The sequence below is a fragment of the Salmo salar genome, chromosome ssa25, assembly GCF_905237065.1.
Source record: "Salmo salar chromosome ssa25, Ssal_v3.1, whole genome shotgun sequence".
NCBI classification, from domain to species: Eukaryota; Metazoa; Chordata; class Actinopteri; order Salmoniformes; family Salmonidae; genus Salmo; species Salmo salar.
In genome coordinates, this window is record NC_059466.1 from 12,513,514 (window position 1) to 12,533,137 (window position 19,624).

A 19,624-nucleotide genomic window follows, 5' to 3' on the forward strand; every position below is an offset into this window, starting at 1 on the left:
TATTTACCACCACAAAACGATGCTGGCACTAAGACCGCTCTCAACGAGCTGTATAAGGCCATAAGCAAAGAAGAAAATGCTCACCCAGAAGCGGTGCTCCTAGTGACCGTGGACTTTAATGCGGTTAAACTTAAATCAGTTTTACCAAATTTTTACCAGCATGTCACATGTGCAACCAGGGAAAAAAATCCTAGACCACCTTTACTCCACACACAGAGATGCATACAAAGCTCTCCCCCGCCCTCCATTTGTCAAATCTGTCCATAATTCTATCCTCCTGATTCCTGCTTACAAGCAAAAACTAAAGCAGGAAGTACCAGTGACTCGCTCAATACGGAAATGGTCAGATGACGCGGATGCTACACTACAGGACTGTTTTGCTAGCACAGACTGGAATATGTTCCAGGATTCATCCAATGGCATTGAGGAATACACCACCTCAGTCATCGGCTTCATCAATAAGTGCATCGATGACGTCATCCCCACAGTGACTGTAAGTACATATCCCAACCAGAAGCCATGGATTACAGGAAACATCCGCATCGAGCTAAAGGCTAGAGCTGCCGCTTTCAAGGAGCGGGAGACTAACGCGGATCTTATAAGAAATCCCGCTATGCCTTCAGACGAACCATGAAACAAGCAAAGCGTCAATACAGGATTAAGATTGAATCCTACTACACCAGCTCTGACGCTCGTCGGATGTGGCAGGGCTTGCTTTTTTATGCTCGCTTCGTGGCAAGCAACACTGAAGCATGCATGGATAACCAGAACGTGTACCCAGAACGTGTAAGCATGCGCGGACCAACTGTCAAGTGTCTTCACTGACATTTTCAACCTCTCCCTGACCGAGTCTGTAATACCTACATGTTTCAAGCAGACCACTATAGTCCCTGTGCCCAAGGAAGCGAAGGTAACCTGCATAAATGATTACCCCCCGTGGCATTCACGTCGGTATCCATGAAGTGCTTTGAAAGGCTGGTCATGGCTCACATCAACAGCATTCTCCCGGACACCCAAGACCCACTACAATTCGCATAATGCCCCAACAGATCCACAGATGTCTCAATCGCACTCCACACTGCCCTTTCTCACCTGGACAAAAGGAATACCTATGTGAGAATGCTGTTCATTGACTATAACTCAGCGTTCAACACCATAGTGCCCACGAAGCTCATCACTAAGCTAAGGACTTTGGGACTAAACACCTCCCTCTGCAACTGGATCCTGGACTTTCTGACGGGCTGCCCCAAGGTGGTAAGAGCAGGCTACAACACGTCTGCCATGCTGATCCTTAACACTGGGGCCACTCAGGGGTGTGTACTTAGTCCCCTCCTGTATTCCCTGTTCACCCACGACTGCGTGACCAAACACGACTCCAACACCATCATTAAGTTTGCTGACGACACAACAGTGGTAAGCCTGATCAACGATGAGACGGCCCATAGGGAGGAGGTCAGAGAACTGGCAGTGTGGTGCCAGGACAACAACCTCTCCCTCAATGTGAGCAAGACAAAGGAGATGACCGTGGACTACAGGAAAAGGCAGGCCGAACAGGCCCCATTAACATCGACGAGGCTGTAGTGGAGCAGGTTGAGAGCTTCAAATTCCTTGGTGTCCACATCACCGACAAACTAACATGGTCCAAACACACCAAGACAGTCATGAAGAGGGCACAACAAAACCTTTTCCCCCTCAGGAGACTGAAACGATTTCGCATGTGTCTCCAGATCATCAAAAGGTTCTACAGCTGCACCATCGAGAGCATCCTGACTGGTTGCATCACTGCCTGGTATGGCAACTGCTCGGCATCTGACCGTAAGGCACTACAGAGGGTAGTGCGTATGGCCCAATACATCACTGGGGCCAAGCTTCCTGCCATCCAGGACCTATATAATCGGCACTGTCAGAGGAAGGCCCATAAAATTGTCATACTCCCGTCACCCAAGTTATAGACTGTTCTCTCTGCTACTGCACGGCAAGCGGTACCGGATCGCCAAGACTAGGAGCAAGAGGCTCCTCAACAGCTTCTACCCCCAAGCCATTAGACTGCTGAACAATTCATAAAAATAGTCACCGGACAATTTACATTTAATAAATGGATCACTAGTCACTTTAAACAATGCCACTTTAAATAATGTCACTTTTTAATAATGTTTACATATCTTACATTACTCATATCACATGTATATACTGTATTTCATACCATCTACTGCACCTTGCCTATGCTGCTCGGCGGTCACTTATCCATATATTTATATGTACATATTCTCATTCACCCCTTTTTAGATTTGCGTGTTTTAGGTAGTTGTTGGGGAATTGTTAGATTAGGTAGTTGGTGGAAATTGTTAGATATTACTGCACTGTTGGAACTAGAAGCACAAGCATTTCGCCACACTCACATTAACATCTGCTAACAATGTGTATGTGACCAATAAGATTTGATTTGAGAGAGCAGAGCAGTTTGCTGCAGACTGTGTGCCGTTTTAGCAGCAACATGCCGTCACTGCGGAGACTGACTTGCGTAAGGGAGGGCAAATAATCTGCTGCCAAAGTGACATGATGGAGACCCCAGAGGAGCGATGTGCACTGGTCCCAGTGGTCCGGCCCTATTTTAAACCCAGCCCAGCTCAGGGACAACATTCTTCCTTCCTGATGTCCATTGCTGTCATCCGTGTCTTCAGTAGTAGGCAGGAAGGCATCGGTAGCAGCAGCATGATAGAGACCAATGACCAGGGACCAGGGACCAATGAGAGGCTTCTCGCAGCATGGGGTGAGGAAGGTATTACAGGACCAGGTCTCAGCCGTCCTCACAATTCAGTTTGTCCTCGGAATCCCAAAGGAGGAGCAGAAAGCGGAGTAGCGGCAATAGGCGCTACACAGCGCCGGGGTGGATTACCCATGAGCTCTATCAGCTCTCTGAGGTACCCATCTCTCAGCAGCACAAGGCTCTGACTCTCCCACCAACTAGCACTGAGGTAGGCTGAACTAACGCTGCAGGTCGGCAGATTCCATCTCTTTGTCCACCTCCAGTAGCAGACAGGATCTAACGTTTCTAGATCACTCTCCTCATAGAGATTGTGCCTGCAATCATGATATGGAGAAGACCTAGCTATCGATCTCCCAGAGGAAATTTATGTTCGTGAGGCCCAGATGATTGGCAGTGGGGGGTATGATTGCCCTTCTTCGGCTGTGTTTTGTATCTTTGTTTGGTTCTAAAAGACACACACACAGCCTTTTGTGTTGCTTTCATTCAGCTGCAGAAGGCATCATCCGCAGCAGCAAATCAGAAGAGCAGCAGCTTTTGTGTGGTAGCCAGTTGCAACCAGCCAGGCAGAAGTACACAACTACCATCAGGCTCAGGGAGAGGGAGTGAGCTTTGAGAATATTGGTTGAGTCACAAACGGCACCCTATGCGCCCTGGTCAAAAGTAGTGCACTATATAGGGAATATGGTGCCATTTGGGATGTAAAAGTTGTCTTCTGGAATGTAGCTTCCAAAACATTATTTACAGTATATAGAGAATATTCCCCCCTCTCCTTCCAGCCATTGTTAAGACGCAAAGTAAGATTAGAGGCATTCTCTTTTAGATGTAGCAGACTGGGTTTACTCTGCCTCTCTATAGTGCACTATGTAGGGAAGACCCTGGCTGTGACCTGTGAGTTGGGATATGCAAAAAACACATTTCCAATTCAATTGAAATAGGACAAATATAAGCACCCACGTAATAATAATGAAATATTATTATGTAGGGAATAGAGTGCCAATTGGGACACACACTTCTCGTCACTTCTCTCTCAGCAGGCCTTTGTTCCAGGCGCTGGCTGTCACGTCAGCACTGTAATGATCCAGCCCAAGATGCAACTCTACTTTCATGTTTCCAACGCAGAAAGAGAAATGTCCTTCCTCTTCGTCCATCTTCTTATCCGTCACACAGACAGCCACGTTTCATCTCCAATCTCGCGGCGCCACATAGTTTGTCAAACTACACACGTGACAGGTTTACAATATGGGGAAATGAATTAGGAGTTTCTAAGCTAATGCCTGGCTGTGTGGATATTAATACCCGGCTAATGAACGTCATTAAAGCAGACGTGCGCACACTAGACTCGTAGTGAAACCACAGGGGTGTTTTGTCGAGCTCATCTCTTGTCTGGCTGCCATCAGCAAGCTTTTTATTTGTTGTAGTTTCACAGCCCTTTCGCCTTCTTAAATCCTCTGTGGCTCTGGAACGGTCAGAAAGCAGTAATCCCCACTAACTGTCCTTTATGGACCTGGTCAAAGTTGGTGCACTATATAGGGAATATGGTGGCGTTTTAGGACACAGGCTGGGTTTCAGTCTGGTCCAAGTGTTGGCGGAATCCACCGAGCCAGCTTGCTGTTCATTGGTAATCTATGTGAGATGCTCGAGCATCGAGGATCGTATGTACAGTTTTAGTGGAGACCTTGAATGCCATCCCACTGGGAAAGCACTGGTTGAACCAACGTTATTTTCACCTCATTTCAATGAACCAACGTGGACTAGATGTTGAATTTATGTCTGCCTAGTGGGATGCTTTACATAGACTGGCATCAGAGAGCTTTGTTGGCACAATGTCAGGAGAAGGATTTGTTCTCTACACATGAAAATACTACGTATGGAACATAAAGCGATGAATAACATTTCATTAAATTCTTCATTGTTGAGATTTATAGATTGAGGTATGGCGTTTTTTAAGGTATGTTTTTAAAGGGGGCTTTAAATCGGTTCTCTTGTTCGGTGCTTTGCTTTTCTCATTCTCTTTTTGTGTTTATGCTTATTTCTTGCAAATGTCTGTGACAGCAAACCTGTACCTTGTTCCTCCCACTTCTCAGTGTTTTTCCCAAGGTGACTTTGTGTAGTAGTGATTTCCAGTGAGTAATTACGCTGCGTGGTTTCTCCAGGTCTGTCTGTCTCTCTTCAGGACCAGTCTCCCTAGCCTGCTGCTTTTCCTCCTCTCCTCCAGCACTTCTTTCACCTCTACTGTTTCTCTCTTTCTCATCTGTTTCTCATCTGTTTCTCTCTCTATCTCATCTGTTTCTCTCTCTCATCTGTTTCTCTCTCTCATCTGTTTCTCTCTCTCATCTGTTTCTCTCTCTCATCTGTTTCTCTCTCTCATCTGTTTCTCTCTCTCATCTGTTTCTCTCTCTCATCTGTTTCTCTCTCTCATCTGTTTCTCTCTCTCTCTCTTTCTCATCTGTTTCTCATCTGTTTCTCTCTCTTTCTCATCTGTTTCTCATCTGTTTCTCTCTCTATCTCATCTGTTTCTCTCTCTCATCTGTTTCTCTCTCTCATCTGTTTCTCTCTCTCATCTGTTTCTCTCTCTCATCTGTTTCTCTCTCTCATCTGTTTCTCTCTCTCATCTGTTTCTCTCTCTCATCTGTTTCTCTCTCTCATCTGTTTCTCTCTCTCTCTCTTTCTCATCTGTTTCTCATCTCTTTCTCTCTCTTTCTCATCTGTTTCTCATCTGTTTCTCTCTCTATCTCATCTTTCTCTCTCTCCTCTGTTTCTCTCTCTCATCTGTTTCTCTCTCTCATCTCTCTCTCTCTCTCATCTGTTTCTCTCTCTCATCTGTTTCTCTCTCTCATCTGTTTCTCTCTCTCATCTGTTTCTCTCTCTCATCTGTTTCTCTCTCCTCTCTCTCATCTGTTTCTCATCTCTCTCTCCTCTCTCTCATCTGTTTCTCATCTCTCTCTCCTCTCTTTCTCATCTCTCTCTCTCCTCTCTTTCTCATCTCTCTCTCTCCTCTCTTTCTCTCTCCTCTCTTTCATCTCTCTCTCTCTCTCTCTCTCTCTCTCTCTCTCTCTCTCTCTCTCTTTTCTCACATTCAGCTATGTCGTAGGCCTCATCAGAATACGTTAGCAGCCACACTGCTGCTGCTGCTAGAGAGCAGGGCTGTCAAGCCCCATTGCCACTTAATGAACAAATATGTTTCCAGAGGATTTCTCAACCCCCCGGTAAAGGAAAAATCCATCTGCCTTAGTAACTTAAAATTAACCTGCAGCCCATTTGGATGACGAACGTCTGTGCCCTCTTTTTGCAGTGCCTGGATCAGATCAGAGCCCAGTTTGCACACCGAATGGCACCCTATTCCCTGTATAGTGCACTACTTTTGACCAGAGCCCTATGGGCGCTGGTCAAAAGTAGTGCACACTATAAAGGGAATAGGGTGCCATTTGGGACACACTCCTCTTTCTGAGTGCTGCCGGGCCTGTGCACCATCACATAGAGACTTGGCTGCACAGAGAAGTGAGAAATGAAAAGTCAGATAAGTTCTGTAGTTTTAATTAATAGAGGGATTTGGACGTCCTCTGCTGCCGGGGCTGAAGCACAGATTGCTGTGATATAACTCACTGTTGTGTGGGGTGGGGGTAGTGGAGTGCAGTACTGTACCGCACTGCTCTCTCCTTCACTAAAGTCAGGTAGGAGGTATGTTGAAAAAAGGGACTGCCCTTGTTCTTACACGGAAAGGTCTACCATTTAGTTTGCTATTAATTTACTAAGTCTACTAGTTGTCTTCTAAAGTAAACTATAGCTTCACTTCCAGGTGTACCTAATGCCTGCAGTATTGCTACAATATGCCAATGGTCGTCCTTTTGAATTGCATCCTGATTGTTGTAGAAGATGCCTATAAACAACACCCCGCTGTGCTGTAGCAGATTTGGTGTTTACTTCTGTCAACATGTTGACGATGCGTATTGTTGCTGCTGTTCTCGGAGCAGTTACTCTCCGCATGATCGCCAGTTTGGCTTTAAACTCCAGCAAAGCCCATTATGAAGATGAGCGATTGCCCCGATTTAGAAGAATAGAACTACAATTTGGGTTGAAAAGTGTGAAGTACAGTAGGATTAGAACTGCTGCTGCTACGAGGCATGTCGGACCTGGCGAAAGAACTCGCGGAAAATCAGTAACACTCTATGCTTTCCGTCACACTACCTAGAATGCTACATAGGCATTAAAATGCTGTGTAAAATATGTTGAAATCCTTTGCTGCTCGGGGACGGTAAAATTGCAGTCACGTGAAGAGAAGATGGGTGAATATGCTGACATGCCATATCATTTCCTGTCCATGTTCTACAGTAGAGCAGACAATGAGGACAAGTCTAGGAGAGGAACATGCCACCTCCTGGCTCTGCCTCTCATTGGACCTCCACAATGCGATCCAATTCCAACTTTATTGTTCCCAGTTGGGTAATTCATTCTGAAGTGTGAATACACACGCGTCTTCTGTATCCCCGGCTGCACAAAGACCCACAAAGCTGTGCAGAGCCAGTCGCCTAGCTCCCAGCACTAACCACATGTTTCTCTCCACCAGACACCGTTGTGAAACCCTTCGTCCTCCCTTCTCACCGTCTCTCCTACTGTCTCAATTAAGTGTAAAAAAAAATAAATAGAAAATGTAAGGAGAGTGGAATTAACAGGTTAACAAAGCCTCACAACAGAGTGGGGAGGCGTGAGGAAGTTGCTCGGCGCTGTTGGATCAGATGCAGTGTGGATCTGGCCTGTAGAACACTGGAGCCAGACTATCCCCTTATGGGTTCATATTTGCATGCGTTCACTGAGATATTTATATCTCGGCATAAGTGAGCGATTAGTATGTCAGAGCTGATGTTTGAGGGCCGACAGAGAGCGCTCCAATGCCCGCCCACTCTGACTTCTGCTGGCCCAAGGCGGGCCAAGCCAGCGTCACCCAAACCAGCCCTCTAGGCCTGACTGAGCCATTACGTTCAATCGAGCCCGTTGGAGTGGAAATGATCCGCAGCTTCTAATCAGAGCCCTAGAAATCTATATACAGGAGGACTCTGCTACTAAAAATACACCGACACAGTTAAGCCGGCGTTGCATTGTTGTGACCACAGTCTTCGGCCCTATAGGCCAGGCACATTCTTCCTTTCTGGTATGAAGTTACAAGGCTACAGTCTTTGTAATGCTTTATGTGGTTTTGAAAGTGACTGATACCACTTGACTCTTTTACTTCCTACTTGTTCTATTTCATTTTCAGCAGAGAAAAGGACATTTTAGTGTTAAGCAGTGTACTATAAAGTAAAAAGGGACCTCTCAATGGGACTTCCTGGATAAATAAAGGCTAAATTAATACAAAAATGGTCTGCATCCTGAAATAGCACCCTATCATGTCAAGTGTAGACCTGTAGGTGGTGGCGAGTGAGGGGCTGAGGCTGCATGACAGACTGCACAGAGAGGGCAGGCTTGGTGCTTTGAGCTCCCGATTTGTCACTGTCCATTAAGCTTCTGTGAGGGGCATGCGACCTGGGGTGTGGCGGAGTGTCGTCTGTTTGCACTGGGCCGTCAGGTTCGTGGACTGACACTCATTGTTTTGCCAAACAATGAATGGAGCTGAGCGGAGCCTGAGCAAAGCGGCATGTTGTTACGGGACGGCCGGCCTCCATTGTCTCCAACCCTCTCTCCACTAAGCCTGGCACAGACCGACGGGGGGGCAAGAGGGCCTCTCGCCGCAGGGGATAAATAAGCACAGGCCTTGTTTAATGGTCATTACCGCAGCCGTTGTCCTGACGCGTCCCATCATTAAGCTGAATAGATGTGTCCCATTCTGCTGCTGACTGAGCAATGCTCGGTGAACACAATGAATTTATACATGGAGACCATAGCTAGAGCCATTCTATTTAAGGCCTGTAGTATAAGCTTCTTTTAGGCCGTGTAGTCTTTGCCCTTGTTTCAATAGATGGGTGCCCATCGCTAAGTATGAATGCATTTGATCCATATTTGTCACGGGCTTTGTACTGTTCATATCAACCGATCTTGTGGAAATTAGTGTTGGAATGTGCAATGGAGAGCCTAAAAACATCAAATATTAAAAGATGAGGAGAGTGATGTTGAGTAGGACGTTGCAGTAATAGTTATGGCCGCCGAGTAGATGCAGTGAGGGGCTGATGGGCTGGCGACCCTTAAGTGTTTGGCTGCAGGGTGGGAGAGGGCCAGTTACTTAGTGCCTTCAGAACGGATTCACATCCTATGACTTTTTCCACGTTTTGTTGTCTTACAAAGTGCAATTAAAATGGATTTCATTATTATTTTTTTTTAACGATCTATGCAAAATATTCTAATGTCAATAGTGGAAGACACATTTGAACATTTGTAAGAAATTAAAATTAAAAATTATTTTTCTATCTTGATTGGATACAGTTGAAGTCGGAAGTTTACATACACTTAGGTTGGAGTCATTAACTCGTTTTTCAACCACAATTTCTTGTTGACAAACTATAGTTTTGGCAAGTCGGTTAGGACATCTTCTTTGTGCATGGCACAAGTAATTTTCCCAACAATTGTTTAAAGACAGATTATTTCACTTATAATTCACTGTATCACAATTCCAGTGGGTCAGAAGTTTGCATACATTAAGTTGACTGTGCCTTTAAAACAGCTTGGAACATTCCAGAAAATGATGTCATGGCTTTCGAAGCTTCTGATAGGCTAATTGACATCATTTGAGTCAATTGGTGGTGTACCTGTGGATGTATTTCAAGGCATACCTTCAAACTCAGTGCCTCATTGCTTGACATCATGAGAAAATCAAAAGAAATCAGCCAAGACCTCAGAAAAAAAATAGAAGACCTCAACATCTCTGGTTCATCCTTGGGAGCAATTTCCAAACGCCTGAAGGTACCACATTCATCTGTACGAACAATAGTACGCAAGTATAAACACCATGGGACCAAGCAGCCATCATACTGCTCTGGAAGGAGACACGTTCTCTCCTAGAGGTGAACGTGCTTTGGTGCGAAAAGTGCAAATCAATCCCAGCACAACAGCAAAGGACCTTGTGAAGATGCTGGAGGAAACGGGTACAAAAGTATCTATGTCCACAGTAAAACGAGTCCTATAACAACATAACCTGAATGGCCACTCAGCAAGGAAGAAGCCACTGCTCCAAAACCCCCATTAAAAAAAAAGCCAGACTACGGTTTGCAACTGCACATGGGGACAAAGATCGTACTTTTTGGAGAAATGTCCTCTGGTCTGATGAAACAAAAATAGAACTGTTTGGTCATAATGACCATCGTTATGTTTGGAGGAAAAAGGGGGAGGTTTGCAAGCCGAGCAACAACATCCCAACCGTGAAGCACGGGGGTGGCAGCATCACGTTGTGGGGGTGCTTTGCTGCAGGAGAGACTGGTGCACTTCACAAAATAGATGGCATCATGAGTAAGGTTAATTATGTGGATATATTGAAGCAACATCTCAAGACATCAGTCAGGAAGTTGAAGCTTGGTCGCAAATGGGTCTTCCAAATGGACAATGACCCCAAGCATACTTCCAAAGTTGTGGCAAACTGGCTTAAGGACAACAAAGTCAAGGTATTGGAGTGGCCATCACAAAGCCCTGACCTCAATCCTACAGATAATTTGTGGGCAGAACTGAAAAAGTGTGTGCGAGCAAGGATGCGAGCAAGCACCAGCTCTGTCAGGAGGAATGGGCCAAAATTCACCCAACTGCTTGTGGAAGGCTACCTGAAACGTTTGACCCAAGTTACACAATTTAAAGGCGATGCTACCAAATACTAATTGAGTGTGTAAACTTCTGACCCACTGGGAATGTGATGAAAGAAATAAAAGCTGAAATAAATCATTCTCTCTACTATTATTCTGACATTTTCACATTATTAAAATAAACTGACCTAAGACAGGGAATTTTTACAAGGATTAAATGTCAGGAATTGTGAAAAACTGAGTTTAAATGTATTTGGCTAAGGTGTATGTAATCTTCCGACTTCAGCTGTAAGTATTCAACCTCCTGAATCAATACATGTTAGAATCTCCTTTGGCAGCGATGACAGCTGAGAGTCTTTCTGGGCAAGTCTCTCTAAGAGCTTTGCACAGCTGGATTTTACAATATTTGCACATTATATTTATTTAAACAAATTTACCATCTACCAATAGGTGCCCTTCTTTGTGAAGCATTGGATAACCTCCCTGGTCTTTGTGGTTGAATCTGTGTTTGAAATTCACTGCTCTGCCTCAGTTGAACACTATTATTGGACGCAGAGAGTGAGTCCATGCAACTTATTATGTGACTTGTTAAGCCCATTTTTACTCTTGAACTTATTTAAGCTTGCCATAACAAAGGGGTTGAATACTTACTGACTCAAGACATTTCAGCTTTTAATTTTTTATTAATTTGGAAACATTTCTAAACATAATTCAACTTTGACTGTGTGTGCCAGTGGCACTATCAATTTAGTTGATTTTTAAATTCGGGCTGTAACACAACAAAAAGTCAAGGGGTGTGAATACTTTCCGAAGGCACTGTAGTACTCGGCTCAGGCAGGAAAGACCTGGAGAGGCAGAGGGTCGTTTGCTCTGCCTCCATACAGGAAGCACTGGATCTCTTCCATACATGCAGGCAGCCGCAGTGGAGGCAGGGATGAGGCACAGAGCGTGGGTAGGACAGGCTTGGAGCTGGTCCGATAGTCGTGGTTATCAAGCTCTTAGCGCCTTATGGCAGCAGCAGATGCCCCTTTCGGCCATGTTTCATCATAATAACAATCTGGATTCTATTCAGACCTGCTGCATTGGAGTTGCTCAGTAGAAAACGCAACACGAATTTACCTTGGATGTGCTGTATCTAATTTTTACATCTTTTTACATTTTAGTCATTTAGTGTAGTGGTTCCAAAACTGTTAGAACTCAGTCTGGCTTTCACTGTTGGAAGTTGTAAGAGTAGAATGCACAAAGTGCAACTTCAAAATTGGGTAGTGCATCACCAGTTCCTCTTGTCATGTCAGTCAGGTTTTTTAGCCCATAGAGTTTGTAATGTTCGAGTCATTCAAATATCACGTGAATATAATTAAACATGGCGAAATGTATAGAATTGCAGGATATAAGCTTCAAACCTACAAAATGTTCTCTCCACCAACAAAGACGAGGGTGAACAGTTTGTGTCATGATAGATGCTTCTGCCCAAAGAAATAGATGGGGGGGGGGGATGTTCCCCAATACTGGAAGATGGGCCTGAGCGAAAAAGTTTGGGAACCCCTGATTTAGCAGACGCTCTTATCCAGAGCGACTTACAGGAGCATTTAGGGTTAAGTGCCTTGCTCAAGGGACATTTTGAAGTCTGCTCTGGGATTCAAACCAGCGACCTTTCGGTTACTGACCCAACGCTTTTAACCGCTAGGGCACCCTATATCTAGCCCTGAGACTAGCACGTTTCTTCCCCTAGGACATGCAAGGCAACCACGGTCAAACAAGACAATTTGGAGTAGGAGCTTAGAAGGAAGGCCTACAAAATGAACTGAAAACACGGTCAGCTATGTTCACGACAAACTATGTTTCTGTGTGTTTACACAAACATTTATACATCTTCAAGAGAATTTTACATTTTTAAAATGTTTAATAGTCCACGATACAGTCGTGTCATTTTGTTTTCCGTGGTGAGCTAAGGAGAGAGGGAGGGAGAAGTAGCGCTAAAGCAAGTCTGTTCTCTTCCTGGAAGGGTCGTCCACCCTGTATGCATCCCACATGGCATCCTATTCCCTATACAGTGCACTGCCCTGGTCGTAAGAGGTGCACTACATAGGGAATAGGATGACATTTGGGACGCGTTGTGTTTGTCAGACTCTGGCCCAGTGGTTCCACATCATCCTGCCTACAGGCAATGAAATGGTTTCTTTGAATCTTTTCTCTGTTTGCCTACAAGAAGCACCCCTGCGAGTTTCATCAAATGTTCTTTCTTATACACAACACGCAGTATTAACTCCGCAGTGTGAACTCCACAGTATGAACTCCGCAGTGTGAACTCCACAGTATGAACTCCGCAGTGTGAACTCCACAGTATGAACTTCGCAGTATTAACTCTTGGCTCCTGGTGGCCTATTTTTCTCTCATGTCAACAGATTACCAGAACTCGCCTAGCCTACAGTGAGCTGGAAAGTTTATTTGTTTGTTTTTTTGGGGGGCATAAAGTCCCACTCTCTCTACTTCTCGAGTCTAAACAGTTGCTCCCGCACCAGTGATCGGACAGCGTAGCCAGTCAAACTGCACACATGCTTTTAAGAGACCATTATGAAAGTGGGATGTGCGGAGACATGCATATACCAGTGATCTATGAGCTCAGATTTAATATCATGTGTAATGTGGTGCAGTGCTGAGAGAGCATGAGGATAAGCACAAGGTGTTGGCGTCACACACACACACACACACACACACACACACACACACACACACACACAGTACACTAGCGCTGTTAGATTACCCTGTGCAGTGCAGTGCAGTGTTGAGCTTTGTTTAGAAAGATGAGCAGTTACATCGCCCCAGGACATATTTTGCTAGATGTCACTAAAAAGATATCATTGTCTGAAAGACCTTGAGATTTTATGATCTTCCTCAGAGACGGTCTATCATAATTAGACTCGGAGTAAGCTTGACTTGATGACTAGATTTAGTCTGTTTTTATTTGTCGTCATAGACCTGATTCTTGACCAGAAAATATGTGTTCCTCTCGCATATTCTGTACATCTCTAAAGCGGCTGCCGTGAAGGACTGATCATTTCCTTTCAAAGTATATCAGTGTGTTTTCCTGTCAGGAAATATACACATGGCGCTCTCTGTTTCTGTCCCTGTTTAAGATTGTGTGTGTGTGTGTGTGAGTGCTAGAGCTAGAGCCACACTGGATGTTCCTACTTCCTGAGGAAACTGCAGTGTTGTTCATCTCTCCCTCTCTGTGTGGTGGAGCAGGGTTGAGCAGTGTTCCCATCTCTGTAACCCTCTCTGCAGCAGGCACAGGCTGCACATGACCATTACAGAGCCAGAGGAGAGCAGCGAGGAGAGGAGGGGACAAGTCAAGGCAGTGGAGGGAGGGAGGCAGGGAGGCAGGGAGGGAGGGAGGCAGGGAGGGAGGGAGGCAGGGAGGGAGGGGGAGCATTGGCTAGCACTCTTCTGAGCCGAATGAGTCTCCAGTAAGGAGACGTTCTCGGAGCACCTAGAGAAGTGGTGGAGAGGAGGCGTGAAAAGTGGGCACCCCGTACCCACAGAGACCTTGTCCAATTTCCTCTTGAGGAGTGCTGTGGCTGTGACTACCTCTTGAGGAGTGGAGTGCTGTGACTGTGTGGCTGGGTGATGCTTTATGGAATGGACTACAGCTGGGCTGAAGAAAAGAGTGAGCTAAGCTAGCTAGATTACACGCAATTAAGGTGAGTGGGAAATGGCTGTGTGGGATGTATGTAGGTCTAGTTTGTGTGTGTGTGTACCTGTAGGTCTAAAAGTGTAATGTGTGTTTATACATGTGTTTATACATGAATGCGTTTTTTGAGTCTCTCTTCATATGACATGCTGCAGTGGTTGAAGCCCGGCTGAGAGACGGAGAGAGAGCCCAGGCAGAGTCCTAGACGCGCAGCCTCGCTGGGGTTAGATAATTACAGGAGTCAGATGCTGAGTCCTGCATTGCTCCCTGAGGAGCAGCTAGTAGAAGCAAGGCGGAATAACACTCTCTTTGCCCAGGCTAAAGTGGTGCTTCTATCTCTGTGTGTGGGCTGTACATTATCATGCGTATGTGTGGTTTAAATGGTTTGTTTGTTTTTCCAAGGCATATCATTTCCTCAAGTTATTGGCGTGTGCTTGTTTTTGTACATCTATTATGTAGTGCCTGGACACGCGAAGAACCAGGCTGTCTCTGTTCTTCATTCCTTATCATCATCAGTGGAGAAGAACCCATGTCTTTTTTTACATTTAAAACATATATTTTTTTTTACCAGGAAATACCATTCGGGCTGTAAAACCAGTTTTACAAGGGAGACCTTGTATAAGGCATGGCATTTCTGACCTTGTGTTAATGTGTCTTGTCCTTGTGTCTTTCTGCAGGAGCTCCAGTTTGAAAGGCTGACCAGGGAGCTGGAGGTAGAGAGACAGATTGTGGCCAATCAGCTGGAAAGATGCAGACTCGGGGCCGAGTCGCCAGGCGCTGCTAGCGACAGGTGATGACCACACACACACACACACACACACACACACACACACGCAGTGTAGTGTAATATGCTCGTCATAGCTTGGCACATGGCTTCTTCCTCAGTCACAGCAGTTGGCGCACTCCATAGTATAGCCTCTTGGCAAGGGAATACAGTGGCAGTGTAATGAAATCTGATTGGACGGTGTGTATGGAACAGAGACGGAGGCGTTATCTTCGAGGCTCTCATCAATTCACCTATCAGTTTGACTCGCCATTACATTGCTGAGATAAGTCAAAACAGTAGGTTGTCTATGGTAGCAGATACTGGAGAAGATGGCAGGAAGTTTGCTGGTCTAGGCTTAAGCCTACTTTATACCCTACGCAATTATGCAATGCAAGAACACGATTAGCTACGCAAAAATGCCGTCCTGCGTACTTGTCGAGTTACAAATTGCGCCACTGCACACGTTTGTGTACTTTTGCTAGGCAAGTACGCCAAGCATTTTGCGTACCTTATTGCGTTGCATACTTGCATAGGGCAGGGATTTTCAAACTTTTCTTGCCCAGGAACCCCCGCCCAGGCAAACCCACGACCCAGGCACTCCCATCATACTACACTGCTCAAAAAAATAAAGGGAACACTAAAATAACACATCCTAGATCTGAATGAATGAAATAATCTTATTAAATACTTTTTTCTTTACATAGTTGAATGTGCTGACAACAAAATCACACAAAATTAATCAATGGAAATCCAATTTATCAACCCATGGAGGTCTGGATTTGGAGTCACACTCAAAATTAAAGTGGAAAACCACACTACAGGCTGATCCAACTTTGATGTAATGTCCTTAAAACACGTCAAAATGAGGCTCAGTAGTGTGTGTGGCCTCCACGTGCCTGTATGACCTCCCTACAACGCCTGGGCATGCTCCTGATGAGGTGGCGGATGGTCTCCTGAGGGATCTCCTCCCAGACCTGGACTAAAGCATCCGCCAACTCCTGGACAGTCTGTGGTGCAACGTGGTGTTGGTGGATGGAGCGAGACATGATGTCCCAGATGTGCTCAATTGGATTCAGGTCTGGGGAACGGGCGGGCCAGTCCATAGCATCAATGCCTTCCTCTTGCAGGAACTGCTGACACACTCCAGCCACATGAGGTCTAGCATTGTCTTGCATTAGGAGGAACCCAGGGCCAACTGCACCAGCATATGGTCTCACAAGGGGTCTGAGGATCTCATCTCGGTACCTAATGGCAGTCAGGCTACCTCTGGCGAGCACATGGAGGGCTGTGCGGCCCCCCAAAGAAATGCCACCCCACACCATGACTGACCCACCGCCAAACCGGTCATGCTGGAGGATGTTGCAGGCAGCAGAACGTTCTCCACGGCGTCTCCAGACTCTGTCACGTCTGTCACATGTGCTCAGTGTGAACCTGCTTTCATCTGTGAAGAGCACAGGGCGCCAGTGGCGAACTTGCCAATCTTGGTGTTCTCTGGCAAATGCCAAACGTCCTGCACGATGTTGGGCTGTAAGCACAACCCCCACCTGTGGACATCGGGCCCTCATACCACCCTCATGGAGTCTGTTTCTGACCGTTTGAGCGGACACATGCACATTTGTGGCCTGCTGGAGGTCATTTTGCAGGGCTCTGGCAGTGCTTCTCCTGCTCCTCCTTGCACAAAGGCGGAGGTAGCGGTCATGCTGCTGGGTTGTTGCCCTCCTACGGCCTCCTCCACGTCTCCTGATGTACTGGCCTGTCTCCTGGTAGCGCCTCCATGCTCTGGACACTACGCTGACAGACACAGCAAACCTTCTTGCCACAGCTTGCATGGATGAGCTGCACTACCTGAGCCACTGTGTGGGTTGTAGACTCCGTCTCACGCTACCACTAGAGTGAAAGCACCGCCAGCATTCAAAAGTGACTAAAACATCAGCCAGGAAGCATAGGAACTGAGAAGTGGTCTGTGGTCACCACCTGCAGAACCACTCCTTTATTGGGGGTGTCTTGCTAATTGGCTATAATTTCCACCTGTTGTCTATTCCATTTGCACAACAGCATGTGAAATTTATTGTCAATCAGTGTTGCTTCCTAAGTGAACAGTTTGATTTCACAGAAGTGTGATTGACTTGGAGTTACATTGTGTTGTTTAAGTGTTCCCTTTATTTTTTTGAGCAGTGTATATGTTAGCAAAAAATAAATAGATTTGGTAGACAGTTTCATTCTTTTGACCACTCCACAGTTCATTGGAAGAGGAAGTGTGAACTCTTACCTTTCTAGCTAATGTACTATTTATCTTGGCGGCGTAGAGAAAATGTTGCAGTTTTGAAGCAAATGTTGTGCAATTCTACATAGTTTGGCATGCAGTTTAGAGACAATTTGACAGTTTTAAAGCTAATTTCCTGCAATTCCATGCATTTTTCCATTTCTAGTGCTGGGTTCCTTGCTAAAACAGAACAAAATCAATGGGGATGTTTTTTTTTAAATAAAAAATGTACATTTACATTTAAGTCATTTAGCAGACGCTCTTATCCAGAGCGACTTACAAATTGGTGCATTCACCTTATAATATCCAGTGGAACAACCACTTTACAAAAGTGCATCTAAATCTTTTAAGGGGGGGGTTAGAAGGATTACTTTATCCTATCCCAGGTATTCCTTGAAGAGGTGGGGTTTCAGGTGTCTCCGGAAGGTGGTGATTGACTCCGCTGTCCTGGCGTCGTGAGGGAGCTTGTTCCACCATTGGGGTGCCAGAGCAGCGAACCGTTTTGACTGGGCTGAGCGGGAACTGTGCTTCCTCAGAGGTAGGGAGGCGAGCAGGCCAGAGGTGGATGAACGGAGTGCCCTTGTTTGGGTGTAGGGCCTGATCAGAGCCTGAAGGTACGGGGGTGCCGTTCCCCTCACAGCTCCGTAGGCAAGCACCATGGTCTTGTAGCGGATGCGAGCTTCGACTGGAAGCCAGTGGAGAGAGCGGAGGAGCGGGGTGACGTGAGAGAACTTGGGAAGGTTGAACACCAGACGGGCTGCGGCGTTCTGGATGAGTTGTAGGGGTTTAATGGCACAGGCAGGGAGCCCAGCCAACAGCGAGTTGCAATAATCCAGACGGGAGATGACAAGTGCCTGGATTAGGACCTGCGCCACTTCCTGTGTGAGGCAGGGTCGTACTCTGCGAATGTTGTAGAGCATGAACCTACAGGATCGGGTCACCGCCTTGATGTTGGTGGAGAACGACAGGGTGTTGTCCAGGGTCGCGCCAAGGCTCTTAGCACTCTGGGAGGAGGACACAAGGGAGTTGTCAACCGTGATGGCGAGATCATGGAACGGGCAGTCCTTCCCCGGGAGGAAGAGCAGCTCCGTCTTGCCGAGGTTCAGCTTGAGGTGGTGATCCATCATCCACACTGATATGTCTGCCAGACATGCAGAGATGCGATTCGCCACCTGGTTGTCAGAAGGGGGAAAGGAGAAGATTAATTGTGTGTCATCTGCATAGCAATGATATGAGAGACCATGTGAGGATATGACAGAGCCAAGTGACTTGGTGTATAGCGAGAATAGGAGTGGGCCAAGAACAGAGCCCTGGGGGACACCAGTGGTAAGAGCACGTGGTGCGGAGACAGATTCTCGCCACGCCACCTGGTAGGAGCGACCTGTCAGGTAGGACGCAATCCAAGCGTGGGCGGCGCCGGAGATGCCCAGCTCGGAGAGGGTGGAGAGGAGGATCTGATGGTTCACGGTATCAAAGGCAGCAGATAGGTCTAGAAGGATGAGAGCAGAGGAGAGAGAGTTAGCTTTAGCAGTGCGGAGAGCCTCCGTGACACAGAGAAGAGCAGTCTCAGTTGAATGCCCAGTCTTGAAACCTGACTGATTAGGATCAAGAAGGTCATTCTGGGAGAGATAGCAAGAGAGCTGGCCAAGGACGGCACGTTCAAGAGTTTTGGAGAGAAAGGAAAGAAGGGATACTGGTCTGTAGTTGTTGACATCGGAGGGATCGAGTGTAGGTTTTTTTCAGAAGGGGTGCAACTCTCGCTCTCTTGAAGACGGAAGGGACGTAGCCAGCGGTCAAGGATGAGTTGATGAGCGAGGTGAGGTAGGGGAGAAGGTCTCCGGAAATGGTCTGGAGAAGAGAGGAGGGGATAGGGTCAAGTGGGCAGGTTGTTGGGCGGCCGGCCGTCACAAGATGCGAGATTTCATCTGGAGAGAGAGGGGAGAAAGAGGTCAAAGCACAGGGTAGGGCAGTGTGAGCAGGACCAGCAGTGTCGTTTGACTTAGCAAACGAGGATCGGATGTCGTCAACCTTCTTTTCAAAATGGTTGACGAAGTCATCCGCAGAGAGGGAGGGGGGGAGGAGGATTCAGGAGGGAGGAGAAGGTAGCAAAGAGCTTCCTAGGGTTAGAGGCAGATGCTTGGAGTTTAGAGTGGTAGAAAGTGGCTTTAGCAGCAGAGACAGAAGAGGAAAATGTAGAGAGGAGGGAGTGAAAGGATGCCAGGTCCGCAGGGAGGCGAGTTTCCCTCCATTTCCGCTCGGCTGCCCGGAGCCCTGTTCTGTGAGCTCACAGTGAGTCGTCGAGCCACGGAGCAGGAGGGGAGGACCGAGCCGGCCTGGAGGATAGGGGACAGAGGAAATCAAAGGATGCAGAGAGGGAGGAGAGGAGGGTTGAGGAGGCAGAATCAGGAGATAGGTTGGAGAA

General features: G+C 46.6%; 1 protein-coding gene across 10 annotated transcripts in view; it reads left to right on the plus strand.

Moving 5' to 3' along the window:
- LOC106586174 (plakophilin-4) overlaps positions 1-19,624 on the plus strand; it is a 132,651-nt gene that overhangs the window by 45,582 nt on the left and 67,445 nt on the right. For 9 of the 10 annotated variants that reach the window (XM_014173115.2, XM_014173116.2, XM_014173120.2 and 6 more), the window contains one exon: positions 14,851-14,963. In XM_014173115.2, the coding sequence (XP_014028590.1) occupies positions 14,851-14,963 (113 nt within the window). Of the gene's footprint in view, positions 1-13,913; positions 14,184-14,850; positions 14,964-19,624 lie in introns of those variants that run through there. The other variant, XM_045707808.1, reaches the window with a different exon arrangement.